This window comes from Enhydra lutris, unplaced genomic scaffold (assembly GCF_002288905.1).
Source record: "Enhydra lutris kenyoni isolate GAN:26980312 unplaced genomic scaffold, ASM228890v2 scaffoldscaffold12, whole genome shotgun sequence".
Classification (NCBI taxonomy): domain Eukaryota; kingdom Metazoa; phylum Chordata; class Mammalia; order Carnivora; family Mustelidae; genus Enhydra; species Enhydra lutris.
The window spans coordinates 23,065,307-23,081,090 of NW_019154096.1; the positions used below are offsets into that span (position 1 = coordinate 23,065,307).

Consider the following 15,784-nt stretch of genomic DNA (forward strand, 5'->3'; position numbering starts at 1 on the left):
ATTTTTCCTAGTCAATAATACTCTTTTTTTTTTTTTTTTTTTAAGTAAGCTCTATGCCCAATGAGAAGATTGAACTCACTAACCCAAAATCAGGAGTCACATGCTCATGGCACCTGGCTGGCTCAGCCTGTACAGCATGCCACTCTTAATTTTGGGGTTGTGAGTTCTACCCCACGTTGGGCATAGGGATTACCTTAAAAAAATTTTTTTGAGAGAGTTGCCTTCTCTACTGACTAAGCCAGCCAGGCACCCCAGTGGGTATTATTTTCAGTTTCTGTGTGATTGGAAAAAAGGATATATGGATATATTTATTCATTTAAATTATACTTATTATTTATGGATATATTTATTCATTTCAATTATACTTATTATTTAACATAGCCAATTCCCTACTATTGAACAGTTTTGGTTGGTTTTTTGGTTTTTTTACGAATACAAATAATGATTTGATCCTTGTATATACATCTTTGAGCACACTTCTGATTAGCTCCTTACAATAACCTCCTAGAACTAGAATTGCACACTCAAAGAATATGTAACTTTTTAAGATTTTTTTTTAAAGATTTTATTTATTTGGCAGAGAGAGAGACAGCAAGAGAGGGAACACAAGCAGGGGGAGTGGGAGAAGGAGAAGCAGCCCTCCAGCTGAGCAGGGAGCCCGGTGAGGCGGGCTTGATCCCAAGACCCTGGGATCATGACCTGAGGTAAAGGCAGACGCTTCATGACCGAACCACCCAGGTGCCCCTCTTTTTAACATTTTTGATGCATATTACCAAAATCCCCTCCAAAAAGGTTGTAAAAATTTCTTACTCCTACAAATGACATATTATTAGAGTATCCATGTTAATTAAGTGGCTGATATTTATGTTTGCAAGGAACAAACAAGGGCTTGATATTCTTTAACAGTGTAAGTTTCATCCATATATATGCAAATCGCACAGAATTCTCGTTACACTAAGATTTCTAGAAGGCTTGTTCAACTAGGTGTTTAAAGGAATAGGCTGCCTGGCTGGCTCAGTCAGTAGCACTTGCAACTTTTGATCTCAGGGTCAATAAGAGCCCCACGTTGGGTGTAAAGGTGTAAAGATTACATTAAAAATTAAAAATAGGGGCACCTAGGTGGCTGAGTCAGTTAAGCAGCCTGCTCCTGATTTCAGCTCAGGTCATGATCTCAGGGTCATGGGATCAAGCTCTGTGTCAGGCTCCATGCTCAGTGGAGAGGATTCTCTCTCCCTCTGCCTCTCCCTGCTAACGCACAGGTGTGCTCTCTCTCTCAAATAAATACAGAAACCTAAATAAATCTTTCAATAAATAAAGGAATAAACCTTATCTCCATCACTTATTAGATATTTTTTAAAAATCAGCCTGAGGGGCACCTGGGTGGCTCAGTGGATTAAAGCCTCTGCCTTCCGCTCAGGTAATGATACCAGGGTCCTGGAATGAAGTCCCACATCCAGCTCCCTGCTTAGCTGGGAGCCTGCTTCTCCGCCTGCCTGCTCTGCCTGCCGCTTCCCCTGCTTGTGTTCCCTCTTTCTCTCTGACAAATAAATAAATAAAATCTTTAAAAAAAAAAAAATCAGGGGCACCTGGGTGGCTCAGTGGGTTAAGCCTCTGCCTTCGGCTCGGGTCATTATATCAGGGTTCTGGGATCGAGTCCCACATGGGGCTTTCTGCTTAGCAGGGAGCCTGCTTCCCCCTCTCTCTGCCTGCCTCTCTGCCTACTTGTGATCTCTCTCTCTCTCTCTGTCAAATAAATAAATAAAATCTTAAAAAAAAAAAATCAGGCTGAGCTCCTATGTGTCTGGAAAGCACGACTCTAATTCCAATAAACAAATAGTACTTACTTCAGTGATTCTAAGATTTTGGTTTAGAGAATATCAGTACCCTAAAATGATAATATATTTAATCACTATTACAAATGAAAAGGTTAAAGTAGATAACAGATAAATCTCTTGCAAAATTTGTTCACAAACTTAAACTCTCTTTTGCATCCTCTTTCTACTCTAATTCGCAACGGGAAACAAAGCCAGCAGATGGATAATGTTTTCATTCACTTTTATCTTTAATATCCATTAACTCACCTAAATGTTTATAATGGTGATTGTGAGCTTGTAATAAAACCTTTACTCGATCCAAAGGAGCAACCGTTGTTTTGGCACAGCATCCAGCAATACCTACAAAATTTTTAAACAGTCAGCATGAAATTGCATACCATTTCTTTCCACGTGGAAATCGTTATTTATTCAGCCAGAACACCTTCTGATTTCTAATTTGGTCTCTATGGGTAGAACTGCCCAGTTGCAGGGATATATAGATGATTGGCCCCCATTCCCTGTAACTTAATAACTGAGTATGTCAGACTTAAAAATAAATTTGAAGAGTGTAAATCTTCCCCCTAATACCTGATGACGACTAGGAATCTTGCTAAATGTAGTTATGGAGACAGACACTTGAAGGTATTTACCCAGCCATGAGGCTCTGTTTCAAGTAACCTCCTCTTCTGGATGACTCTTTCATTGAAACAACCAACTTCTGGGGCGCCTGGGTGGCTCAGTGGGTTAAAGCCTCTGCCTTCGGCTCAGGTCATGATCTCAGGGTCCTGGGATTGTGTCCCACATCCGCCTGTCTGCTCAGCAGGGAGCCTGCTCCCCCCTCCGCCCTCTGCCTGCCTCTCTGCCTACTTGTGATCTCTGTCTGTCAAATAAATAAATAAAATCTTAAAAAAAAAAAACAACTTTTACCCATAAAATTCAGCATACCCATTTTTATTCAGCAATTACGTATTTGGTCCCTATCACATGCCACTGTACAGACATACGGATGACAGTAATGTGTGTACATGAGCTTTCTTTAGTACAAGTCAGAATCCAGGGCAGCCCTACTAGCTTGGCATGCTTCTAAGACAATAATATATGAAGACTCTTCCCTATAGACTGTGTCCTCCCAAATTCATATGTTGAAAACTAATTCCCAAAGTGATGGCATTTAGAGGTGAGGCTTTTAGGAATTGATGAGGTCAGCAGGGTGGAGCCCTCACCAACAAGGTTAATGCCCTATATAAAAGCCCAGAGAGGGGACGCCTGAGTGGCTCAGTTGGTTAAGCAGCTGCCTTCCGCTCAGATCATGATCCCAGCGTCCTGGGATCGAGTCCCACATGGGGCTCCTTGCTCATCAGGGAGCCTGCTTCTCCCTCTGCCTCTGCCTGCCATTCTGTCTGCCTGTGCTTGCTCTCTCTCCCTCTCTCTCTCTCTGACAAATAAATAAATAAAATCTTAAAAAAAAAAAAAAAAAAAAGCCCAGAGAGGGCGCCTGGGTGGCTCAGTGGGTTAAAGCATCTGCCTTCGGCTCAGGTCATGGTCCCAGGGTCCTGGGATCTAGGTCCTCAGCGGGGAGCCTGCTTCCTCCTCTCTCTCTGACTGCCTCTCTGCCTACTTGTGATCTCTCTGTCAAATAAATAAATAAAATCTTTAAAAAATAATAAAATAATAAAAAAAATAAAAGCCCAGAGAAATCCCTGGCTCCTCCCACCATGTGAAAACACTGAGAGAAGGTGCTGTCTGTGAGGAAGCAGGTCCTCACCAGACACCAAATCTGCTGACACCATGATCTGGCTTTTCCAGCTTCCAGAACTATAAGAAATAAGTGTCTGGAGCTTCCAGGTTGATAAAAAGGAAGTAAGAAAAGAAAGAAGGAAGGAAAGAAGTTGCTTCTAAAATATCCAGATTATGATATTTTTGTTATAGTAGCCCAAAACGACCAAGATAATTTTGTAAAGTACCTTACATGTTATAAGCCTTTGATAAAATAGGCTGTTATAGCCTGGGTGGCTCAGTGGGTTAAGCTTCTGCCTTCAGCTCAGGTGATGATCTCAGGGTCCTGGGATAGAGCTCTACATCGGGCTCCCTGCTTGGCAGGGAGCTTGCTTCCCCCTCTCTTTCTGCCTACTTATGATCTCTCTCTCTCTCTCTCTGTGTGTCAAATAAATAAATAAAATCTTTTAAAAAAACAGGCTGTTACACTATAAAAAGGTGAATAAAAAGTCTCTGGTGTCTTTTTATGATTACATTAAGCTCTTCACTATTGCATATTTGATCCAGAAGTACAAAAGAACTGGGATTTTAGGGTGCCAGGGTGGCTCAGTGGGTTAAAGCCTCTGCCTTCAGCTCGGGTCATGATCCCAGGGTCCTGGGATCGAGCCCCGTGTCGGGTTCTCTGCTCAGCAGGGAGCCTGCTTCCTCCTCTCTCTCTGCCTGCCTCTCTGCCTACTTGTGATCTCTGTCAAATAAATAAATAAAATCTTAAAAAAAAAAAACAAACTGGGATTTTGTGGGTCGCCTTTATTACTATATTGCCAGAGACCCAGTACTGGGCCTGGCACATAACACACACTCAATAAATGTCTATTAAATAAATAAATGTGAGGGTACCTGGGTGGCTCAATCAGTTAAACATCTGCCTTTGGCTTAGATCATGATCCTGAGGTCCTGGGATAAAGCCCCACTTCCGGCTCCCTGCTCTACTGGGAGTCTGCTCCTCCCTCTCCCTCTCCCCCAGCTTGATCTCTTTCTCATTTAAAAATAAATAAAATTGGGGCACCTGGCTGGCTCAGTGGGTTAAGCCTCTGCCTTCGGCTCAGGTCATGATCTCAGGGTCCTGAGATCGAGCCCCGCATCGGGCTCTCTGCTCAGCAGGGAGCCTGCTTCCCCCTCTCTCTCTGCCTGCCTATCTGCCTACTTGTGATCTCTCTCTCTGTCAAATAAATAAATAAAATCTTTAAAAAATAAATGAATGTACAATAACAAAAAAAATGACTGTAGAGTTTTACTTTACAAACTTTTTATTTTTTTTAATATTTTATTTATTTGGGAGAGAATGAGCGAAAGAAAGAGAGAGAGCACACGAGCAGGGGACAGAGGGAGAGGGATAAGGAGACTTCCCTGCTGAGCAGGGAGCCTGATGTGGGGCTCAATCCTCAGACCTTGACTGATTGACCAACCTACGAGCCCCTACAAACTTTTTAAAATGTAGGACAAAATCACTCAAAGTCCACACACATTTATTTAATAGCCTACCATGTAACTAATGTTAATTAAAATCCATATTCTGAGATATCCAAAAATAAAATGCTTATTCATATTCAAGTATTAAATCCACATGTAAGTTTCTAAATCAAGCTTCCTTTATCTGAACTAAAGCAAATCATAGTCATGGCTACCCAAAATTGAGGATGAACTTAAAATAATGTGCATTCGGATATATTTGGTTTCACAATATTATGTTCTTTATCTTCCCAGTCATTATGAACTAACCATATAATGAAATTATTTAGAATGTGTTCAATAAGTAGTTTCCTCTGATAGTACCTTAACTCACTTAGTCACATTACTTCATAACTCAATTGATCATTACAACAATCCATTGAGTTAGGTCATCCAGCTTTTATCTTCCTTTTGAGCAAATGAGATTAAGATAGTGCCCAAGGCTAATCAATAATAATAGTTAACAAGTTATGAGTGTTTACCATGTACAATGTACCAGGCTAGGAGATTTTTTTTTAAGGTTTTATTTATTTATTTGACACAGAGAGGGAGAGCGCACGCAAAAGAAGAGGGACTCTCAGGCAGAGGAAGAGAAGAAGCAGGGAGCCCCATGTGGGGCTCAATCCCAGGACCCTGGGATCATGACCCGAGCTGAAGGCAGATGCCCAACTGACTGAGCCACCCAGGAGCCCCTAGACTAAGAGATTTAACTCAGGACACTATGCCAAGGCTTTTCCAGCTACTATCTCATTTAATCATTACAACCTTCTAAAGTAGGAAATCTTTTCCCATTTAAAGGATATGAAAACTGAGGCAGAAGGAGGCTAAGGTAACTTGCCCAAAGGTATTTTTTCTTTTTCTTTCTTTTTAAAGATTTTATTTATCTGACAGACAGAGATCACAAGTAGGCAGAGAGGCAGGCAGAGAGAGAGGAGGAAGCAGGCTCCCTGCTGAGCAGAGAGCCCCATTTGGGTCTCGATCCCAGGACCCCAGGATCACCACCTGAGCCAAAGGCAGAGGCTTTAACCCACTGAGCCACCCAGGCGCCCCCCAAAGGTATTTTTTCATATCACTTGGACGAGAAACTTCTTCAAAAGTATTCACACTTTCTAAAAATCTGAAGCAACACTTTACCAAGAGACACAAATGGCCAAAAAGAAAATGAAAAGATATTCACCATCAGTCATCAGGGAAATGCAAGTTAAGAACCACAATTATAGGGGCACCTGCGTGGCTCATTGGGTTAAGCCTCTGCCTTCCGCCCAGGTCATGATCTCAGGGTCCTGGGATTGAGCTCCGAATCCGGCTCTCTGCTCAGCAGGGAGCCTGCTTCCACCTCTCTCTCTGCCTGCCTCTCTCTCTGTCAAATAAATAAATAAAATCTTTTTTAAAAAACACAATTATATATCTCTAAACACCTGTTTAAAGAGAAACACACACACAACTACACAAACACAGAGGACAAAAACTCTGATAACAGCAAATGTTGACAAGATAGTGGGGATACAAAATGGAACAGACACTTTAGAAAAGAGTTGGGCAGTTCCTACTTCACTCCAAATAAAAGCTGGAATCTTTACAATTGTTTGGAAAGCCCTTCATTCAGCCTCCCATGGCCTCTAACCTCCTTTTGCCATCAATACCACTTGGTTATAGCTACACAGCTTTTCTTAAGGCCTGAAATGCTCCTCTTGAGATATCAACTTGCTCAACTCCTTCACTACTTCAAGTCTGCTCAAGTGTCATTCTCTCCAAGAGACTTACCATGACTGTCCTATTTAACAGTGTACCCACGCAGCCTCCGCAATTCCTTGCCCCATTCTCCTTTTTACTTCTTCCCATTGCATTCATCACCTATATAACTTACTTTCTCATTTTATTCATTCTCTTTCTCCTCTCAACTCTCCAATCAATGTAAACTCCAGGATCTTTGTTTTGTTCCCTGATACACACTGAACATGTAGGAGGCACAGAGCGGGCACTCATCATATTCCTTGTATAAATGCATGAATGCTGTTTTTATCAGAACAAAATAAATTCTTTTTTTTTAAAGATTTTATTTATTTGACAAACAGAAGTCACAAGTAGGCAGAGAGGCAGGCAAAGAGAGAGAGAGAGGAGGAAGCAGGCTCCCCGCTCAGCAGAGAGCTGGATGCGGGCCTCGATCCCAGGATCTCGATCTCAGAATCTGATCCCTGGGATCACGACCTGAGCTGAAGGCAGAGGCTTTAACCCACTGAGCCACCCAGGCGCCCCTAGAACAAAATAAATTCTTAACACTACTGCACCCTACAGATACTCCTCCTAAAAGCTCGTATAATGTAGAATTTTAAAAATTCCCAGTCTTAACAAGTAATTAAGTATTGACAACCAATCAATTAAGAGAGGGTAGAGACTGAAAACACTTCTTTATGGAAAGGCAGAGGAAGTTTTTAAGAGACAATTATGAACTTTCTGGCCTCACAGTGACACGGATAGAAGGGCTGCACCAGCTACCTGTCATGTAGCCATAGACCAGTTTACCAGAATAACTGGAACCAGTTTTGGTTGTAGGCAATTTTGCACAATTTCCTAGTCAACTTTAAAAAGCTGTCCTCCAATATTTGTTTTCTTTAAAGCAAACGACAAAATCCAATTCTATACTGGGTCATTTATGGTCTTTATAAAAGAAAGAGGTACCCAGAAATGTTTCACTGAAACCCTGGAGTCTTTGTAAAGGATCCGGCTCTTTTCCCTACTATCCAACCCTGAAGAATGGGTCCTTGGTTCGGCCCGTCCACCTCCCCAGCCGCTCCCTGACAGCTCGAGGCCCTTCCTCCCCAGGATCCTGCTGTCACTAGTCAAGTGATTATTAGAAAGAGTACACAGGTCAGGGCAAATATCCCGCCGAGCACTGAAGCAGCCAGAGTCCAAGAACGTCACCGCGGCTGCAAGCACCGTATCTGCCCCGGATCCTGCCCTGCCACCCCACCACCACCGGGTCCTCCCGGCTAGACACCCACCTCCGGCCAGAAAGGAGCGCAGCCAGTAGAAGTCCCGACGGGCGGTGGGCCCTCCGGCTCCTGCCGCCTGCGGCATCGCGGGAGGGGGGTCGGCCGCTGCCAGGGCCGCCGCCGCCGCCGCCGCCGCCATCAGGACCAGGGCCGCGTCGGGGACTCCGGTCGCCAATTTATAAGCCACGGGCTGGGGCCATGGCCACAGCGGGCGGTGACAGACCACCGACCGCCTCGCGGGCGGGACGGAATAACACCCGCAGCGCGGCGCGGGCTGATGGCGTACGCCAGGGGCGGGGCCTGGGCCCGGATCCCAAGTGGGAGTCGCCCGCGCTCGCCTCCTCCCTCAGCCGGCGTCACCCCACGACCCTACTCCCCGCCTCGCTTTCAGGCCTCTTCTGTTCTAACGGAGTAGTAGCGTGGCCCCGGGGAAGGACCCACCAAAACCCCACCACCTCAGAAAGCTCTGCCCGGTCCACTGACTTGTAACCAACCGCCCATCGGGCTACCTTCTGAACTACCTCAGATGAATCCTTTCTAGAACCAATCTTGGGTTCCTTTCTGCTCTTTCCAGGAATCTCTGAGATTGCACCATCTCCCACCAAATCAGTTCTGCCTTCACAGAGCTGCTCGCTGAACCTCAGTTTCAGCCCTTCTTAACTACCTATTAAGTTTCCACTCCACCCCATCGCCTCTGTCAAAGAAATATTGCTAAAGCAGGTTGTTCTTTCTTTGCGGCCCTACAAATTACACATATACTTGTCGGCCCTTTCTGAATCTGTTCTGTGTGCTTGGCTCAGATTTCACTGAGCTCTACTCCCCACCCCTTTCAGCCCTAAACTCTTAGAAACTCCCCAGTTCCTTCTCCCTTCTCCGCTGTATTCCAAGACTCAACTATTTACTCCTTAGGAGCAGTATTCACTTACTGGGAGCCCCTAATCACTTCCAGGCTGGGCGAAATCATCCCTATTCTTTATGACCAAAGGTGTTCTGAACTTATATCCTCTCTTTCAGAAGCTATCTTTTATGATTTTCCTCCATACTTACTCCAACCCTTCTTATCACTGGCACTGGTCTCCTCTTTCTCTTTCTGTGGATATGCTTCTGCAAGGTGTTTCTAGCCACATGTAGTCACTAATGATGAGTCCAGATTTAAATTTTATTTTTCACGGCCCGTGGGTGGCTCAATCAGTTGAGTGGCTGCCCTTGGCTCAGGTCATGATCCCTGGGTCCTGGGACTGAGCCCAGCATCTGGCTCTCCGCTCAGAGGAAAGCCTGCTTCTCTCTCTCCCTCTCTCTGCCTGCTGCTCTACCTACTTGTGCTCTCTATCTCTCTGTCAAATAAATAAATCAAATCTTTTTAAAAATTTTTTTTATTTTTCCCCATGTTCCCAATTTCCGATATCTGCGGGAAAATACAGACCTGTATAATAGTATCATTATTTAAATTTTACATGTCTAATGTCAGGAACCAAAAGCTCCCAGAGTGGAATGACTGCACAACATTGTAAATGTAACTAATGCTTCTAAATTGTACAATTAAAAACGGTTAAAATTGTAAATTTTATTTTATTTAAAGATTTTATTTATTTATTTGATAGAGAGAAACACAGAGAGGGAACACAAGCAGGGGGAGTGGGAGAGGGAGAAGCAGGCTCCCTATTGAGCAGGGCTCGATCGCAGGACCCAAGATCATGACCTAAGTCGAAGGCAGACGCTTAATGACTAGCCACCCAGGCGCCCCTAAAATTGTAAATTTTAAATGAAGTACATCTAACACAATAAAAAAAATACAAAGAAAAAACTAATTTTTAAATACAACAACAAAGGAGAAGTTTCTGTATTTTGGGGGTGCCTAGCTGGCTCAGTTGGTAGACTGTGCAACTCTTGATCTCAGGGTTGTGAATTAGAGCCCCACATTGGGTGTAGAGATTACTTAAAAATAAAATCTTTTTAAAAAATAGGACAATTATAGGGCGCCTGGGTGGCTCAGTGGGTTAAGCCTCTGCCTTCGGCTCAGGTCATGATCTCAGGGTCCTGGGATCAAGTCCCGCATCGGGCTCTCTGCTTGGCAGGGAGCCTGCTTCCTCCTCTCTCTCTCTCTGCCTGCTTCTCTGCCTACTTATGATCTTGCTCTGTCAAATAAATAAATAAAATCTTTAAAAAAAAAAATAGGACAATTATATGATTTCACTCATATGTGGAATTTAACAAACGAAACAGAGGGGGTGCCTGGGTGGCTCAGTCAGTAAGCATCTGCCTTTGGCTCAGGTCATCGTCCCAGGGTCCTGGGATCTAGACCCACGTTGGGCAGAGTGGGAAGCCTACATTCCCTCTCTCGCTGCATCTCTCTCTCTCTGTCAAATAAATAAGTAAATAATAACAAATCTTAAAAAAAAAAAAAAAGAACAGAGGATCATAAGGAAAGGGAGGGGAAAATGGGAAAATAAAGTAAGACGAAATCAGAAAGGGAGACAAACCATAAGTCTTCTTTTTTTTTAAGATCTCTTTTTTTTTTAAGATTTTATTTATTTATTTATTTATTTATTTATTTGACAGACAGAGATCACAAGTAGGCAGAGAGGCAGGCAGGTGGGGAGGGGGAAGCAGGCTCCCCGCAGAGCAGAGAGCCCGATGTGGGACTCGATTCCAGGACCCTGGGATCATGACCTGAGCTGAAGGCAGAGGCTTAACCCACTGAGCCACCCAGGTGCCCCGAACATTTCATTTATTTATTTATTTGAGAGAGAGAGAGAGTGTGCGCAATGGGGTGAGGGGCAGAGGAAGAAGCAGACTCCCCGCCAAGCAGGAAGCCCGATGAGGGGCGTCATCTGGGTCTCAGTGTGGGCCTCTATCCTAGGACCCTCAGTTCATGACCTGAGCAGAAGGCAGAGGCTTAACTGACTTAGCCACCCAGCCGCCCCAAAGACTCTTATCTATAGGAAACAAACTGAGGGGTGCTGAAAGGGAGTTGTGTGGGGAAATGGGGTAACTGGGTGTTGGGCTTTAAGGAGGGCACTTGATTGAAAGAGCACTGGGTGTTATATGCAACCGATGAATCACTACCTCTGAAACTAATAATACAGTATATGTTAATTAATTGAGTTTAAATAAAATTTAAAAACCACAAATTTCTGTATTTTCATATTACCTAACTAGCAAAACTGCCCTAATTCCTAGTGCTAACATGCATTTTTCCCATCCTATTTCATTTCATTAAACAGCATTCCATCCTCAGTCCGTAAACTTTGAGAAATTTCCTAATTAGTCTCCCTGCTTTCCTTTGTCTCCTACTGTCTATTCTCAATATGGGAGCCAAAGCAATCCTCTAAAACCTAAAACAGGAGCGCCTAGGTGGCTCAGTCCTTAAGCGTCTGCCTTCAGCTTGGGTCACGATACCAGGGTATTGGGATCGAGCCCCACATGGGGCTCCCTACTCAGCAGGATGCCTGCGTTTCCCTCTCCTACTCCCCCTGCTTGTGGTCCCTCTCTTACTGTGTCTCTCTTTGTCAAGTAAATAAATAAAATCTTAAAAAAAAAAAACTCTAAAACAAATTTTGCCACTCCTTATCCCAAACCCCTCAGTTGCTTCCCATTATCATTTAGAATAATTCTTATTATATCTCTGACCTCAACTCCTAGGATTCCCTTTAGTCACACTGACTGCTTGTTCCTCATAAACAAGAATGCTCCCCTCAGAACCTTTGCACATGCTGTTCTTTCTACATGTGCTGCTTTTCCTCTAAATATTCCATGTAATTTCCTCCTTTTCACTGCTCTTTCATATCTTTACACAAATGTTACCTTCAGAGAAGCCATTCCTGGCTATAGTATTTCAAATTACCAGCACAGGTATGGACCTAGATGGTTTTATGCTAAGTGAAATAAGTCAAAGAAAGACAAATACCACGTGATTTCACTTATATGTGGAATCTAAAAAACACAATGAGTGAACAAACAAACAAACAGACTCTTATTAAAGACAGTGAAGAAACTGGTGGTTGTCAGAGAGGAGGTGGGTTGGGGTGATGATCAAAATAGATGAAGGGAATTAAGAGGTACAAACTTCCAGTTATAAAATAGATAAGTCACAGAGACGAAAAGCACGATATAGAGAAAATAGTCAACGATATTATAATAATATTGTATGGTGACTACACTTATGGTGAGCATTGAAAAATGTATAGAATTTTCAAATCCCTATGTTGTACACCTGAAACTAATACAACACTGCATGTCAGTTATACTTCCATACTAAATTTTAGATTTTTTTTAAAGATTTTATTTATTTACTTGAAAGAGATTGAGAGAGAGAACATGAGAGGGGAGACGGTCAGAGGGAGAAGCAGACTCCCTGCCGAGCAGGGAACCCGAAGCGGGAATTGTTAGTCATTTTTGAGCAAATTGTTTATGTACACACTTATGAAGAAGAGCCAGAATATACTCTAAGTTGATAATAATAAATCCATTAAATATTAATAGATTTTAGTGGGCCTTTTGTTTCTCGGTTGTAGGAAAGGAACATTGCGGCTTTGGATTTTCTTACCAAATAAAATAGTGAAGTCCTATGGTGAAAATCTGTTTTCGAGTAATGCTTATCAGTGAGCATTTCCCATCCTACTCACTGACTTTCTCTTCTCTGTTGGACTGAAAGATTATCTTCTCAAACATCTTAACACAGAAAATGGTGGAGTATGTGAAATTTCACAGAGTATCTTCAAAAGAAATGTAAGCAATAGAATGGAAACAACATTCGAAATAAGCTCATCAGAACTGATGTCATCGGGGCGCCTGGGTGGCTCAGTGGGTTAAGCCGCTGCCTTCGGCTCAGGTCATGATCCCAGGTCCTGGGTTCAAGCCCCACATTGGGCTTTCTGCTCAACAGGGAGCCTGCTTCCTCCTCTCTCTCTGCCTGCCTCTCTGCCTACTTGTGATTTCTCTCTGTCAAATAAATAAATAAAATCTTTAAAAAAAAAAAAAGAACTGATGTCATCAATATATCAAGACTTCATTGCCTGTATTAGTATTTTATTTGTACTACTGCCACTCACTCCTTAAGTATATGTGGTCATCAATGTGCAACATAGTGTATTTGGCAATTCTTTTTTTTTTTTTTTGAGATTTTATTTATTTATTCGACAGACAGAGGTCACAAGTAGGCAGAGAGGCAGGCAGAGAGAGAGGAAGAAACAGGCTCCCTGCCGAGCAGAGACCCCGACGCGGTGCTCGATCCCAGGACCCTGGGATCATGACCTGAGCTGAAGGCAGAGGCTTTAACCCACTGAGTCACCCAGGCGTCCCCCCGCCTTTTTTTTTTTTTTTAAAGATTTTATTTTATTTATTTGTCAGAGAGAGAGCGAGAGCACAGGCAGACAGAATGGCAGGCAGAGGCAGAGGGAGAAGCAGGCTCCCTGACGAGCAAGGAGCCCGATGTGGGACTCGATCCCAGGACGCTGGGATCATGACCTGAGCCGAAGGCAGCTGCTTAACCAACTGAGCCACCCAGGCGTCCCTCCCCCCGCCTTTTTAAAGATTTTAGTTATTTGACAGAGATCGCAAGTAGGCAGAGAGGCAGGCAGAGAGAGAGGGAGAGGCAGGCTCCCTGCCGAGGAGAGAGCCTGATGCGGGGCTTGATACGAGGACCCTGGGATCATGACCTGAGCTGAAGGCAGAGGCTTTAACTCACAGAGCCACCCAGGCACCCCGTGTTTGGCAATTCTGAGTTAAGATTATAAATGTGCAGAACTAGAGCAGAAGGCTACGGAGGAAATACCTAAACAGCCCACCAGGTGCTGTAACTCTGCTCACCTTTATACACTTGTGTTTGTTTCACTTATGCGTAACACTAATTTTCTTAGTGGATTTCATAATGAAACAGTGAAATGAGAAGTACTTAAAAATATTCCACTTAATTTGATGTTTTTGATTTCTAGTTAATTACTACAAAGCTGGGAGTTTCCGGTCATGTGCACAGATTAATGGCTGGATCCATGGCAGGTAAGAGGAGGGGTATATTTTCTTTCTTTCTTTCTTTCTCTTCCTTCCTTCCTTCCTTCCTTCCTTCCTTCCTTTCTTTCTTTTTTTCTTCCTCTCTTTCTTCTTATTTATTATTTTTTAAAAATAGTTTTTGTGTTTGAGAGAGAGAGCACAAGCAGAGGGTGGGGGAGAGTGAGAGGGAGAAGCAGAAGCAGACTTCCCGCTGAGCAGGGAGCCCATGCAGAACTCGATCCCAGGACCCTGGGATCCTGACCTGAGTCGAAGGCAGTCGCTTAACCAACTGAGCCACCCAGGTGCCCCCCATAATAAATTTTTAAATAATAATAAAAAATAAAATTATAGGGGCACCTGGGCCGGCTCAGTCAGAAGAGCGTGCAACTCTTGATCACGGGGCTGTGAGTTAGAACCCCATGTTGGCATAAAGATTACATTAAATAATTTTAAATAAATAAAGAAAGAAAATAAGATTACCACTTACTCTACCAGTTCTACCAAAACTCTTTTCTCTGCTTTAATTTAATTTCCACAGGACTTCTTGCCTTTACATAAATATATACAAGATTTATATTTATATATAAAATATTCCTATCATCAGTTTTCCTATCATCAGTTTCACATTCCTAGAATGTAAATTCTGGAATGCCTGGGTAGCTCAGTCAATTATGCCTTCAGCTCGGGTCATGATTCTAGGGTCCTGTGATCAAGCTCCAAGTGAGAATCCCTGCTCAATGTGGAGCCTGCTTCTTCCTCTCCCTCAGCTGCTCCCCCTGCTTGTGCTCTCTCTCTTTCTCTCCCTCTCTCTTAAATAAATAAATAAGTAAATAAATAAATAAAATATTTTTAAAAAAATAGAATGTGGGGGCACCTGGGTGGTTAAGTCAGTTAAGCATTTGCCTTTGGCTCAGGTCATGATCCCAGGGTCCTAGGATAGAGCCCAGTGTCAGGCTCCCTGCTCAGTAGGGAGCCTGCTTCTCCCTCTTCCTCTGTTGCTCCCCTTGCTTGTGATCTCTTTCTCTGTCTCTCTGTCAAATAAATAAATAAAATCTTAAAAAAAAAAAAAAGATTCCTTTAAAAAAAATAGAATGTAAGTTCCATGAGGGTAGAGAATTATCTATTTCATTGAGTGATATTTTATGATTATCATTCATTTGATACCAAATAGATGATAAATGATGGTGGATCTACTTAAAGACCAATCTTTTCTATTTTTTTAAAGATTTTATTTTTATGTTAAGTAACTACAATTTAAATTAAGAATTTGAGGGGTGCCTGGGTGGCTCAGTGGGTTAAAGCCTCCTGCCTTTGGCTCAGGTCCTGATCTCAGAGTCCTGGGGTCCAGCCCGGTATCAGGCTCTCTGCTCAGTGGGGAGCCTGCTTCCCCCTCTTTCTCTGCCTGCCTTTCTGCCTACTTGTGATCTCTCTCTCTGTCAAATAAATAAATAAAATCTTTAAAAAAATTTTTTGAAGAAAAAGAAGATTTTTGTTTTTAAGTAATCTCCACACCCAACATGGGACTCGAATTCACCACTCTGAGATCAAGAGTCACATGCTCTATGGGTTGAGCCACCCAGGTGCACCAAAGTTCAATCTTCTTTATCTCTGCCTTTCACTTTTAGAATATCTAAAAACCAGTAACCAGAGGCTAGGAAAACAGAGAAAAATCAATCCACTTCCTTAAAGAATGTACTAAGACGTGGGATGAATGTGAACCTAATAATAAAATAAATATAATACAAATAAAAGTGGGAGTACAAG

The 15,784-nt window shown here is 42.9% G+C and overlaps 1 protein-coding gene across 1 annotated transcript in view; it reads right to left on the reverse strand.

Moving 5' to 3' along the window:
- The window catches only part of LOC111145066 (solute carrier family 25 member 16), a 51,061-nt gene extending 42,890 nt beyond the window's left edge, over positions 1-8,171 (reverse strand). Inside the window, 2 exon segments of the mRNA XM_022499680.1 lie at positions 2,082-2,174; positions 8,042-8,171. Of these exon segments, the coding sequence (XP_022355388.1) occupies positions 2,082-2,174; positions 8,042-8,171 (223 nt within the window).
- Positions 8,172-15,784: the final 7,613 nt, after the last annotated feature.